Raw genomic sequence first — 13,917 nt, 5'->3', positions numbered from 1 at the left:
GAAGTATCAGACCATTTTGATTATACCACACTAGCAGGCTGAGGGTGAGAAGAAGGAAGAGGTTTTGCTCCTCTTGACCCTCAAAGGGACAACCCTCTGCCTTTTTTCCTATTTGAAGTGCAAGCTGATAGCAAGCACTGCAAATCAGAGCTACAATTTGGCCAGTTTATCAAAACAACAATAAAACCTAAAAGAAAATATGCATGTGTGGGCTGAAGGATACATTATGTGGTTGGCACTAAAAGTTTGTGCCATTTGCAGGCATGGCGGAAGCGGTGGTTTGTGCTGCGCAGAGGCCGCATGAGTGGGAACCCAGATGTGCTGGAGTACTACAGGAACAACCATGCCAAAAAGCCCATTCGGATCATCGACCTCAACGAGTGCGAAGTGCTGAAGCATTCAGGGCCCAATTTCATCAAGAAGGAATTTCAGAACAACTTCGTCTTTATTGTGAGAACCACCTACCGCACCTTCTACCTGGTAGCCAAGACTGAGGAGGAGATGCAGATCTGGGTGCACAACATCAGCCAGATCTGTAACTTTGGGCATCTAGAAGATGGCACAGGTAGGATCATGCTCGTGCTCGTCTTGGGGGTTGGGAGGACGACCTGTGTCTGGGCTCCTCCACAGCAGCATCCGAGGTGAGAGAAAGCATGGACCTTACTGGCTGGTTGGGCTGTGCAGATGGTGTAGGATTTTGTTTCCTATAGCTCCACACAGCACTGAGATGGTGCTAAATCCCAATTTGAAAGTTACAAAGGATTTTACTATTGCTGGGTAGAAATAATAGCTGGCCACTTGGTGTCACTTTGATGAAGCAATTCCTGCTAGAATAAACAACAGGTCCTTAATAAGAAAAGGTACTGTTTATGTGAAAAGCTGACTGTTATCTTCTGGGGCCATGTATTTCATTATGTGTCCTGTATTTATTTAGTTTGGCTTGATGTAAAACACCTGTTTCAGGAAAGTGTCCAGCAAAACTTGTATTTTCTCAGGCTTAGCTAGATGTGGAATGTGCACAGTCTTGGGTGTATATGCACATACATAAATCAATGACAAAAATACTGAGCTGTCTTAGTCTATTAATGAGAAGAAAAATAAAGTAAAGGTAGAGGACAGGGGAGTGTTACAACTATGTGTCTAGACTTAAGAGATGGTCCTGCCAGTGAAGCATAAAATCAACCTGTTTTGCCAGGACCTACACCTGTATATACTCAGTAGGGTGAGTTCCTTGGAAAGCTTCCAAGAATTAACCACTCCAACATGGATGTAGCCAGTAACTAAAGTCAGGACCTGTATCATCATTAACTTACCTTTCAAATGAGACAATCGGGCTCAGATAACAGCGATCTCTTTCCCTTGACATTTCCAAGGGGCAGATACAGCAGCAATTTGAGAGCTTCATAGGAAGTGAGTCAGAACAAAGTCCTGTGATAAAAGGCAGTGCAAGAGCAGAAAGGTGGTTATGGAGGGACTCGTCCTGACAGCAGTAATGTGTTTGGCAGTACTGTAGTGTGTCCAGGCAGATTATCCTGCCATGGTCCCTGTGACCATGCGCTCAGGCTGCAACTAGTGTCTGCAATAGCCGCATAGCCGTGCCATTACCTTGTAACTTGAAAGGAACAAAAGGCTACGGTGAGATGTTTTATTTTAATCTGTCCTGGTTTCTGGCCACCTTTAATCTTCCCTTCAGTAGTTTATTCTGAGGTGAAAAGGTAGTGTAAAGAGCAATGCCATGGTGATCATGTTATAAATGGCTGCTCTTTTCCCATTCACTTTAGAGACCACTCAGAAACCATGCTGACATATTTTTCTGCGTTAGTACAAACTACTCACGAATGCAGCTTGCAAACCAGCGCTGGCAGCTTTGAGGGATTGGAGTCAGTAGCCCTTCGGAGCTTAGATGTGATTAGGGCTATTCAGCAACCTCCTTCCTACTTATTTGCCCTTGTTGACACTGAGATGTTGCTCTTGCATTGCTACTTCTGGTGTATTGCTTTTAGATATCATTTTACCAATTGCTTTGAAATGAAGGTAAGTCTTTTCTGCTGGTCAGATGTGCCTGCAGCCTTCTGCTGGCACTGTGAGGATATGCCAGAGAAGTTAAGGTAGTGGCTGTCCCCAGGATAGCTGCGTTTATTCTAGGAAATGTCTGTCCTGTTACGCATTGTTTGTAAGACTTACACGTGGGCAATACTTGGAGTATAGCACAGTGGTATTTTTCCCAGCAAAGACTGCCAGTGTAAACACTGATAGATAAGAAGTGACAACTCTTGGTGCAGCCATTGGGAAAGCTGACTTCCCAACTTTCCACCTCCATTCAAGGTCAATATTATCCCCCTAGAAGTTCGACAGCGCAGAGCATTATCTTGGTTCAGTATAAAGTCTGGCACCTGAATTTACAGCCCTCGTCAGACTGTGTAAGCTAAGCTTCCAGGCGTGCACTTGTTGTATCTCTGATGACAAATAGTTCATAAGATCTTCCCTTTATCCTGCGGTTCACGCTGCTGAGATCAGGTCTGGATGTTTTCAAGTCAAGCTGCAGGGCATGTTCAGATCTTCTGATTTAAATCTGCACAATTCTACAGGTTGCACATCACATTTAAAAGAGTTGCCAATTGCCTCGGCTTTTTGGAAGCACCTAAATCCCCTAAGAGCCTGTAGGCTTAAAAAATTACCCTTAAAAATTAACATAAGAAGAGAAAAGCTCTATTAAGTGCCATATGTGTTTTTAACTACTGTAGTAAAAAAATAATAGTCCCTGAAATGAATCATCAAAAGAAAGGCACATAAATTGCAGGAAACTTTAATAAGCTGTGTGTTAAAATGGATCTCGAAGCCAATGTTATATTGTGTAATCAATCACTCTTAATCCTTGCAACTCTGAAAAGTTGCTGTGACTTTGAGGCCGAACCCAAATCAGCTGCTTTCTCTTCTTATTGCACAGAAAGTGCAGCCCCAGGTTTACACAGTGACTGAGCTGTAAATGCCACCCTGTTTCTCCCAGTTAGATCCTTCCAGTAGCAAAGAAGCTGGATGAACGGCCAGATCCTAGTCGTCAGCAGCCTCCGGTCTGACATGTAATCAGCCAGACACACGCCAACCTTAGCAAAACAGCGGCTGGCCCTGTGAGGGCAGATTTTAGTCAACAAGAGAGGGGATGGCTGAGAGGCAGAGGTGAAGTGCAAGCTCCAGGCAGATGTCAGGAAGCACCTGGGAGGGTGGCTGTTGAGAAGGACTTGCCAGCAGCAACCATTGTGCTATGGCACTCGACTGCCACAAGAAACTGCCGCCAACTGTGCTTAAAATAACAGGGGAGCTGGCACCTCTGGGGGACTCAGCTAGAGGAGAGAGGAAGAGGCTTCCCTACCTGTTTTTCTATCACTTCTCTGTAAAATCTTGCTCCGTCTTTGGTGAAGGCTCCCAATGGAGCAGTCTTTCCCCAGTCCCAAAGGACCCCTGACCACAGACAGGATTGAGAGGAGGCTTGGGCCAAGCGGCTGGGGAGGGGAGGGGATGCAATGAGGTGGCTATGGGACAGCGTAGGCACACTTTATCCCGTATGCAAGCTGAAACCATGATTAATCGACACAGTGCGATATAACAGCTTTTCATTGGAGGAACTGCTGTGAAAGTTGTTCAACTATTTTCATTAGGAAGTTTTACTTTTAAAGATTGTATCTGTGCATCGAGTGCTCCCCCAGGCCATGCCTCGGGCAGGCAGCTTCCACTTCACTTCTTCCACATGCTCCTGGTTCCACATCTCATGTAAACACCTTGCTCCATGCAGATGCAGCCCTTGCGAGGAGGTCCCTGCTGATCTCCATCACTCCCCTGTTGCTGCCCACAGCACCCAGGACCGCAGTGGAGACTGATGTCCCTGGGAAGCACCCCTCACTGGTGCCCTTCCTGCAGAGTGTGTGTGGACCAGGAAGCTGGCAGGGTCACCATAAGTGACCCCAGGTTACCCTGGGGTTCCTCTTGGTTGCCAGCGGTTGGATTAGAGCATTTCTGCTCCTGCACCTCTCCCTCTCCTCTGGATGCTCTGTTATTCACATCTGTCCTTGCCCATTGCTGGGCCTCCTCCCTTTCTGCCTACTGCTTTGATAGTTTCTTTGTATCCTTAGATGTCTCTCCTATTTTGTTTGTTTTGCTAATGGGGATGGTTTTATTCCCTGGGATCTTGCTGCGGCCATGCAGCAGAGTATCTCCCGCAGCCAGGGCAGTGTGCTGGGAGCAAGCGGAATCGGGAGCACCACACTGAGGGACTGCTTGGAGGGGTTGTGCTCTCCTTGCACAGACTTTCTCCTGAGCATCTTTGCTTTATTCCCCACTCTGTTCCCATACAAAGCTGGGCAAGCAGCATCCTGGCAGGCTTGCTTATGGCAGCACCTGGCCCTTCTACAGGAGTTCAGGGGACCTGTGACAGCTCTTCATAGCCCATGCCGGAGGACAGGCACTGAGGCTACCCCTCCTCACTTTCCTCTCAGCAGAAGGAAATCCCTCCTTGGCTGCATGGGCTCCAGGTTGCTCTTTAATGTCAGGTTTTGGCCCCTGGCCAGGAGTGGCGGGTGGCATTTCTGCCTCCTTGTTACTGCCACGCAGCCTTGGCGGGGGTTGCTGTGAGCAGCACGTTCACTGTGTCCCTGCACTGCTGTTGCACTGCAACAATTTTTGGGGAGAGGGCCGGGGTCTGTAGCAAGGGGAGCAGACCCCTGACTCTCCAAGCAATGGTCCTCCATTGACAGGGAAGGTCACCACAGGGGATGCTCCATGGTGACTTTCCCTGTCAATGCAGGGCAGAAGGTTTTCGGGTTAGTACCCACCCAAGCAGTTATTTTGACAGCCAAAGCTGCCTGCTGTCTCTCAGGCAAAGGAGAGACAAACCTATTCTCCGCCTTCTGGCTGTTGAAAATGGCCATGCATAATTTATTCTACCCAGTTGCTGCTGCAGTACAACTTTACTGCAGGCTGATTGAGTTACCAGCAGAGCTGGCAGGGGCAGGGCTATGCTGTTAGGAGCTGGCTTCAGGTCCCTGAGCTCCTGAAGGTTAGAAAAGGGTGGATCTTCTCTGTCCCCATCCCTCCCTCCTTTTCACAACGGTCGCCATGTGGTCTGCAGCTCACAGTCTTTCCTGATGGGATAATCCATGCTAAACCCTGCAAGTACCAGATGGAGTTCAGGCCTGTTTGTTCTCTGTGTCAATAATCCAGAATGTCATTAATTTCTCTTTCTTATGCATTGTGGTGGGTTTTAGCTGTTTCTTTTTAAAAAAACAAACTTGTGGTCAGATGGCGATGTGAAGATGCTTTTCTGAGATCCCTGTGGAGTTAGCCTGGTACATATTTGATCATCCTCAGCTTGCAAGACCAGGGTTTGAAAGCAGAGTTACTGTCTGAACCAGCACAATCAACAAGAGAAGTTATTTTTCAGCTAGGAAGGCTGCAGCCCTCAGCTTTGCTTTGCAAATGGGAAACCCCATAAAAGCCATTCCTTCCAGATGCTCCCTGCTGAAATCCTGCTGCTTTAAACACTTGCTCAAAATTAAGCAAATGTGTTGCATAAGCTTGAATTTAAGCACATCCTTACGTGCTTTGCTGACCTAGGGTCCACCACAGCACAGCACCGGACCTCCAAAGCTAACAGGAGGAAGCAGCAGTGAGTCAGTGCTGGTAGATGGGATGGAAAAAGGTGGCTCCCTCTCCGACCTAGAGGGATGAGCTGTGGGATAGCGCAGAGAGAAAAGATCATTTGTTTTTCTATTCTTCTAACAGAGATCAGAAAGAGGGCAGGGTGAAGCCTGCTGTGGCTGGTGTGGAAGTGTGGGTCCCTGGAGGGTTTCGTTTGTGTTCGGTGATGTTGGTGTCTAACCACCCAAGCCTTGGCAGCTCTCTCATCCCTCCTCGCCTGCTTGCATGTATACCTAGCACCTCCCAGGGTTCAGAAGTGACTACGACAACCTAGTACAGTGCCAAGGCTTGTTGCCTTGTTGAGCTGAGAACTAGATAGAACCTGCTAGAGGATCTCAGGACCTCACCACACTGTGCAGGATCTGGCCTACAGCATGCATGCAGGTGGTCTAGGGCTAGTTACCAGCATTTCCAGCAAATTCTGGATATCAGCATTAGAGAAAGCTGCCTTCCTGCTATGCTTTGAAGACATGCTTATGCTTGGTTTGGTTTTATCAGCAGGAGCTTGTTTCTTGTGCTTGTTTCTGCTGCGGGATCTTTTATTCTGAGGACAGGGTTTGTGGCTTTGACTCAGGCGGTGTCTACACTTTAGCCAGAGAGATGAGTACCCACTGTCAAGCCCTCCGGGTGTCAGGGACAGCTGGGGTTCCCAGTGAGTACTGTCTGATGTCCACACAGCCCTGGTGAGGGAAATACCATGTGGCAACCTGAAACTTCATTAGAAAAATATCATAGTTTCTAATTGAGGGTTATGTGTTGCCGTCTGAGTTTGCTGCCAGGACCAGATGCCTTTGGGGAGCTGCTCTGTCAAGACACCCCCAGGCCCTTCACAATCCAAGGCTGCCTGTGGTGGGAGGTCTGACTTGCACTGAGGACTTGATTTTTGAATCAAAATGCCCCGAATGCTGGAACAGAGGTTGTGCCTAGCCTTAACTTTATGTAGCTCAGCCATCACTCCTTCATCCCTCCTGCCCAGCATCCCCAGATCTATAGCAGAGCAGGAGGATGGGAGAGCAACAGAGCTGGACCTGTCTCTGCTGCCTGGCAATGCTTGGGCCAGCTGGGTACGAGTGCCTCGGCCATGTGCTGTCAGCGAAGGGTGGCCTTGGTGGTCGGAGGTGAACTCGGAGCTGAGCAGGTGGCCATCTCTGTGCAGCCTGGGCCAGCCCTGCTGCCTGCAGCAAACCTGTTCCTCTTCCCACTACCACCCCTCTCTGTGGCAGGAAGAGCTTGCAGATAAGTTCAGACATGCATCAAATCTGGCTGCTCTATGAGCCACTAAGTTGAGTTTTGTCCATTGAGACCTAGGAAGTGGGAAGAAAACAACCCCTTTCTTTATCACCATTAATTTGGAGTCTTGGATAGTAATAATGAAGTATTTGCGTCAGGTCCTCGCAAAGAAACTTGATAAAACTGACTGCACTGCCTCAGCAGTTTCCTCAGCATAGGTTGTCTCCAGTACTATCGGAGTGGGGCACCCCAAAGCCAGAGATGTCTGCACCTCCTGCAGCCCCTGGACTGGGCAGCTGCCTTGCCCAGCCTGGACAGGGAGAGTCGCTGCAAAATCCGGCTCCATTTTTGCCTTGACCTGCTGCCACTCTGGTGTAAAACATCCCTGGTGCAAAAGCAAGGTGGCCGTGGCCAGGAAAGGCAGTGGTTGAGGTGAGTCTTATCAATCCCTCAGCCAGAGTCATCCATTCCCATTGCAGGTTCGGTGGAGAGCCTATCTCACACAACCTCGTCCCCACAGCCATCGCCAGCTGCCTCCACCCACGCCTCCCGAATAGCCGATCCCTCCTTCTCGGTTGACCACACTGCCGCTGACATGTCTGCTGCAGAGGAGACCCCCAGCGAGTCAGAGTCGGTCTTCCTCCCTGACTACCTCTTCCTCTCCAACTGCGAGTCGGGCAAGCTCAGCCACAACAGGTAGGTCTGGGTTCTGCCGGATGCTTTGGGCTGGAGCCACTCTGTCTAACCAGTGGTGCCGAGGGAAACTGGGGCAAACTGGTCCTTGAGCCCTGTCACTCAAATTAGGCTGCTGAGCACGACAGGGGACCATCAGCCTAATCCAATTTACAGGGGGCTTTTCACAGTGCAGATTAGCGATCAAACATTGTATGTTGGTCCTGTCCCTTTTGAGGGTGGGTGGTCTCCCTCCAGATGCACTCTCTGCCTATCGCTGCCCGTGGTGGTCTGCAAAGTGCTCCATCCCCTTGCCCAGCTCAGGGAGGACCTTTCACAGCCGTAGGGCAGGAACAGTTATTTGTCCCAAACTGAGAGGTCGTTTTGGTGGTTTTGCTGTATTGCTTGTTCAGTTACAACTAGAAAAAAAGGAAAGCACAGGTCCTGACCTCTGTCTCTGTGCAGGTGTGACAGCTGGTCAAATTCAGACAGATCTCTGGAGCAAACATCATCGGACGATGTTTTTGTTGACTCCTTGCAGTCCCAGTCCTCCTTGTACCTTGTACAGCCATCCAGCGCTGGCACTGTGCACCAGGATGGGACCCTGCTGGCAAATCCCACTACCGTGTCCAGGAACATAGACATTAGTGGGCCACCCAGTGACTTTTCCTCCTCTTCTCCACGACTTGGGACGCCGCTGACGCCAACCTTTCAAATTGACAAGAACCAAAATGCGCTGCCCTATGGTGTAACGCAACTGGACATCCTGTCCAACACGCCTCCACCGCGGCCACCCAAGCCAACCCACTTCTCAGACAGAAGAGGGGATGAGGTGGGCAGCGGGGCCCTCCAGAACGGGCACACAGGGGTCTGCCGGGCTCAGGTTGCTCTGGTACCCAGGAGGATCTCCTTATCCAGCTTAGACAACGTGAGGAACTGGAAAGGTAAGTGTGTTTCTGAGAACCAGCAAAGCAGGACTGGTGTGAGGGATGGAACTGTCCACTAGTGCGAAGCGGTTTCTCACCTCCAGCTGTGCCTCTCCCCTACAAAATCGTACGCTACCCAAAACAATCTGAAACATTCAGATTCAGACCTGTCCTGGACATTCAGCCTCTGCTCTGTAAAAGCACCTCAACGTGTACACATCACCAACAATTTGGTTGCGATTCCTTTGAGGTGCCTTATGACATGCTAGTTCTCCACCTCCCCTCCTTCTCGGAAAAAAAAAATAGGTAGTAAACCAAAAAATGAAAAGCCATGCACTGGATAAAGCAGTGCCAGACTCTATTTATGCAGGTGGGCTTGAACATGGGAAATGCCTTTATAGCTGTGCTGCTTTGCTACACCCAGTCCCTGCCATAACAGCAGTGTGTCTCACAGCTTAGCGTAAAGAACAGGAAGCCAGGGAGATGCTGGGGATGGCGTGTAATCCCAGTTGAACCAGGGACTCTGCATGTCCTTGAGTAAATCCTGCTTTGTCCTTGCTCTTCAGTCAGGATAGCCTGAAAACCCGCTGCAGAGCAAGGCTCGGCTGTAAAGCCAGTTCTGCTCTGAGTTGAAGTGGCTTTTCCAGTTGTTCTTGAAACATCATCATCATGAACAAAAATAAGTCAAAACCCCAGAACGTCAAGGTGTCAGTGTACAACGAGAGTTTTATTTTGTGGAGCTGTAGAACAGCAGCTGGAATACCTGGCTGGAAAGTCTCAAGCATTTTGTGATGTCTCATTTTTGATGAGCAAGAAAATGTGGATTTTTAAGCATCCTTTAGACTCCTGTAGTTTGAATGACTAACCAGTGTTAGAGGCTCTTAGATCTTGCTCTTAAATCTTCAAAGCTAAAGCAAGGAGAGCTCTGCCCAGTATGTTTATCAGTGTGCAAACAATTCTTTGAACATTTCTGGAGAAACACCCATGAATGCAATTGGTATTCTTAATTATCAGTTATGTTTTGTTGCTCCCTGAAAGGTGCCGCTCTTGCTTGTGCATGTGTGCTGCTCCAACACTGCCAGTGCACCAGAGACAGCTCATCTTCCTCCAACCCAATTTATGCCAAAATGTTTTTAAGAGGATTAAGCGGCCAAATGTCATGTTCTGCTACCGTGCTGCAAGGTTATCTCTGCCTGACAGGGGGCAGCAATGAATTAATAAGTGCTGCTATTTTTTCTTACCCTAAGTGCAGCTGTGAAACTATTTGAAAGGTTAAACTCTGAATTGAAATGCTTTTAGCAGGAAAAATTGGAAAAAGAAACAGGGAGAAAGCAGCTGTTCCTCACCAGCACCCAGAGTGAGCCCACTCAAGTTATTTACTTCATTTTTTGCTCTTGGCAACTTGTAAAAGCTGAACAGATATAATTAACCCAATTAACTGCAAAGGCAGTGTATGTGGTTGCAGTGCCATGAAGGGGAGTGAGATGTACATGTGTAAGGCACCTGTATCCTGGCATCTGCCGGAGCATTGTGGCTGAATGTCTCTGCCAAAACAATAGCTGTAGCTGCCCCAGGACAGCCGCTCTATCTAATGTATATCCACACTAACAGTATTGCTTTGCTCTTGTATAGCACCTCAGCCTTTTATGCTTTACCACCACAAAGGCTCCCAGTTGCAGCACGGTATTGATATCTCCACCACAAGAGCAGCGACTGGATGAGCGTGGTTGGAGGGTTACAAGGCATTCTCGCAGAAAAGCCATTTTCTGCACAGAAAAAAAATTTGCAGAAAATGATGGTAGTTTTAAGCATCTCTCACTGCTGATCTTCTATGCACTGAATGCTGATTTTCAGGGGGTTTGCCTTCTGCTTCAAAAATAAAGTTGACCTACACCAAGACAAAGGCCACAGGCTTGTGACCCTGCACAAGGGAACACTGACAGATGTTTTCTCTGTTTGTTCCCCATCAGCTTGAGCCATTTCTACCATATCAGTATTTCTTGGTGACAAAGAGAAGAATTTCTGCCCTACCATTAAGTTCCCCTATGCACCCTCTGTACAAAAACATGCCTTTCCCTGGAACCTTACATATAAGGCTCCTAAATAATTTTCCAGACAATAACAAATTAATATTCCCCACGGTACCTTTCTACATAATTTCCCCAATTTGGCAGAAGGGGGGAAACATTGGGAATAGAGCAGGAGCTGTGTTTAAATTTTTGCTTGGTCGCTTGCTCTCCACACCAGTCTTTCTCCCCAGCTGCCTGTGTTACAGGAAGTATAAGTTACAGCTGGATTTTACATGAACGTATTCCTTGGTTTCATCATACTTTAAAATAGATGTAATCATGCTTGAAATGCAACCAAGTTAGTTCTGGTCTTAAGACCATTAGATTTCCTCATTTAGGATAAATACTAGGAGTTATGGAATCTTTATAAAGCTCAAATTATTTTAAAGCCATATGCTTTACTCCAGAATTATCTCCGTAAGATTGCACTGCCTTATCGCATTTTTAATCACATTTTTTTTCCTTGCAGCAGACATGGAAGGCAGTTCCTTAAGAAGTCGGGATAAGAGGCTTAGCTTGAATTTGGTAAGTACTCTGCCTGCATAAATTTAAAACACTGGCACATGACAAATTTCAGAAAGTGAAGCATTTCACATCCTGGTATTCAATCATTCCTCTCTTGTGTTCAGCAGGAGAATAAAAAAAAATGGAAGAAAAACATGGCTTTGGGGTGACTTCTGTGCTGCTGCTTCTCAGCTTCAGGGAGCCTTTGAGAGAGGAGGGAGGGGGAGGCCACAACACTGAGCACCCTGATTTTAAAGCAGATGAAGCTAAGTCTGTTGTGAAAAAGGACACCAGCAGCCTTGAGAATTAAGCTGTTGACCAGGAGTACCTGAGAAAACTGCTTATTCCTTGAAAAAAGGATCTGAAGAAGGCTTTCTTCATGATCCTGAGGGATATGTCCCTTTAGGACACAGGAAAGGCTCTGCTCTTAAAGTGCCTGTTATTCAGGGCTCTGTCAGTCCAAAACTTCCTGACTCAGCCTTTGACAGGCATGGTTAAATGTAGCACCATCGCACAGCCGCTCTTCTACCTGGTGCTGGATACAGTCTTCTATACGGGAGATGCTTTGCTGCTTCTATGTAAGCTCTTTCTCCCCTTTAAAAGCGTGCAAGGTTTGTAATCGGTCCCTCTCATCACTCGGCCAGCAGTAACCTGCATGAAATGAATTTTTAGTGTTTATTCTTAGCTATCAGAAGCAACTGGTGGGTTTGCACGTCTGTTCTCTTAGCTTCCACATTTGCAAAAATCTAATTCATTACATGTTCTCCTTTCAGATTTTTTTCTGTGAAGGACCCTCCTTCTTGTATAAGTCAAAATTACTGATGAGAGAGGCGAGTGCAGCCTCACTGAATTTGGGGGATTTAGCCTACATAAGTCACCAAAGAATTTGGTCCTAGTTTCCAGCAGTGACTTGCAAAGTTCGGAAGTGGAGTTCTCCAAAGCTGGAATGTGCATCTGAACTCATGTGTTTGTCTCAGGTCTTCCCAGCTTGCACCTCTCAGAAAGGTCATGTCAAGACTCTCCTGGCCCGGGGCTTGGCTCAGATCTGCTGCCAGATCACACCACCTCCCAGCTTGCAGGGTGTTAGCTATTCATTTATATTGACCCTTTTATTGACTCTTTCTTTTCCTCCTTTTGCTTCTGAAGCCCTGTCGGTTCTCCCCACTCTACTCGACTGCTTCGGACAGCCCAGAGGACAGCTACGTGCCCATGCGCCCCAGCACCTCTCCCTCTGCACCCGGCTCGGACTGTTCACCTGATGGCTACATCCCCATGAGCCCTGGCTCAGCCACGTTTACCTTCCCTGTCATCAGCACTGAAAAACTCACCAGCCCGTTGCCTGAGCTTCCCTCAGACTTGGAGCCCCCTCCAGTGAACCGAGACCTCAAGCCTCGGAGGAAATGTAAGCCCAAACCTGAAGTGCAATTGGCGACCAGTGGGTCCTGATAGCAGGACATGGGTGACCTCCTTTGAGGTATCGTTGACACATTTTAAAGTTCTTCCTGCTCTGGAAGAGGAATTGAACTGCTGTGTAAGTGGCTTATAGTACTATAACATAGGATGCGTCTACAGTCCTTTGTAGGCAGTGTCCATGCCTACTTTTGCAGTTGAAGATCAGGTGGCTGTACTAGCATGGTGCATGGCTTCAGGTCCACCCTGACTGCAAATATCCAAAAGGATGTAGCCTTGGAGAGACAGCAGACTAATCCTGCAGCTCTGAAGTATTTGTACTGCTGGCTCACCAGCTCCCTGACTTTCCAGGAACAGGACATCCAAACATTCAAACTTGATGTTTGAGTGTTTGAGTGTGGGCTGTTGGTTAAACCTCTGTTAGGTACGTGCAGCTGTCTTGGTTTAATCAGGAATTTCCTGCTTTTACTGGTGGTAATTATCCACTCCTTCTTTTCATGGCATCTCCAAATTCTGGGTTGCGCTTCCAGAGAATATACTAGGGACAAAAATCAGATTTGCAGTGAAGAAATTGCATAAACCTAACCTACGTTAAAGCACTTCAGGCTGCAGAGACACAGGGCTACTTAGAAATTGGTTCAGGAAATGCTGCTGTGAAGTGGAGACAGAAATTTAGACTGCTGCCAGGAAGCAAAGCAAGCTCGGGTCCTTTCTTAGAGGGCTCTAAGAAGAGAGGGGAAAATGTACATAGGACCAGTGAGAGGAAAGATCTTGATCTTCATGTGTAGGACCTTTTTGTTTAGATGAGAACCCTAAACCTGTTTTGACTTGTAGGCTGAACTGGCCTCTCATGTTCAACGCAGCACATGCAGAGCAGGTTTGAGACAAGCACACAGGGCATTTGCTCTCCTTATGCGTATTCTGTTATTTCAGGGCAAATGAGGGACTTTGCTTTCCAGCACTGACTGAAGTGGTCATTTGTTACGATTTCTTTTTTCATTATATCAGTTGTGTTCTGTGGAATACTCTGTTAGTTTCTTGCTAATATAAAACTGCATTTTTTTTAAACAGTTCACTCTTTGTTAGCTCTGCTATTGGAAATGTAGCTCTTTGTCTATCTACTTGCAGCACGGCCACCTCCTCTGGACTTGAGGAACCTCTCCACAATCCGAGAGCATGCTGCCGTGACCAGGATGTGGACTGTGCCTTAGTAAGTCAAGAAGAAACGCGCGGTTCCAATCTTTTAAGCATTAACATTGTGGAATGGAGTTAAAAATAACGCATCATTTACCACAAGAAACAGTTTCCTGACAAAGTCCACAAACAAGAATTCCCCAGGGCTCCTTCCAGCATCCCACAGGCTTTTGCTGTCTCTAAAAAGCAAGGCTTCCTTTCACGATGGGCAGTTCCAATGC

At 47.6% G+C, this 13,917-nt stretch overlaps 1 protein-coding gene across 2 annotated transcripts in view; it reads left to right on the top strand.

Annotated features, from left to right (window-relative positions):
• Nucleotides 1–13,917, top strand: part of GAB3 (GRB2 associated binding protein 3) — a 67,569-nt gene that overhangs the window by 47,437 nt on the left and 6,215 nt on the right. Inside the window, exons 2-7 of one of the 2 annotated variants that reach the window (XM_054075724.1) lie at nt 262–565; nt 7,401–7,617; nt 8,059–8,537; nt 11,061–11,113; nt 12,239–12,494; nt 13,631–13,712. In XM_054075724.1, the coding sequence (XP_053931699.1) occupies nt 262–565; nt 7,401–7,617; nt 8,059–8,537; nt 11,061–11,113; nt 12,239–12,494; nt 13,631–13,712 (1,391 nt within the window). Of the gene's footprint in view, nt 1–261; nt 566–7,400; nt 7,618–8,058; nt 8,538–11,057; nt 11,114–12,238; nt 12,495–13,630; nt 13,713–13,917 lie in introns of both variants that reach the window. The other variant, XM_009562329.2, reaches the window with a different exon arrangement.

Source organism: Cuculus canorus, chromosome 10 (assembly GCF_017976375.1).
Source record: "Cuculus canorus isolate bCucCan1 chromosome 10, bCucCan1.pri, whole genome shotgun sequence".
NCBI classification, from domain to species: Eukaryota; Metazoa; Chordata; class Aves; order Cuculiformes; family Cuculidae; genus Cuculus; species Cuculus canorus.
Note: the sequence above shows the minus strand (reverse complement) of the source record. Positions and strands in the feature narration are given on the sequence as shown.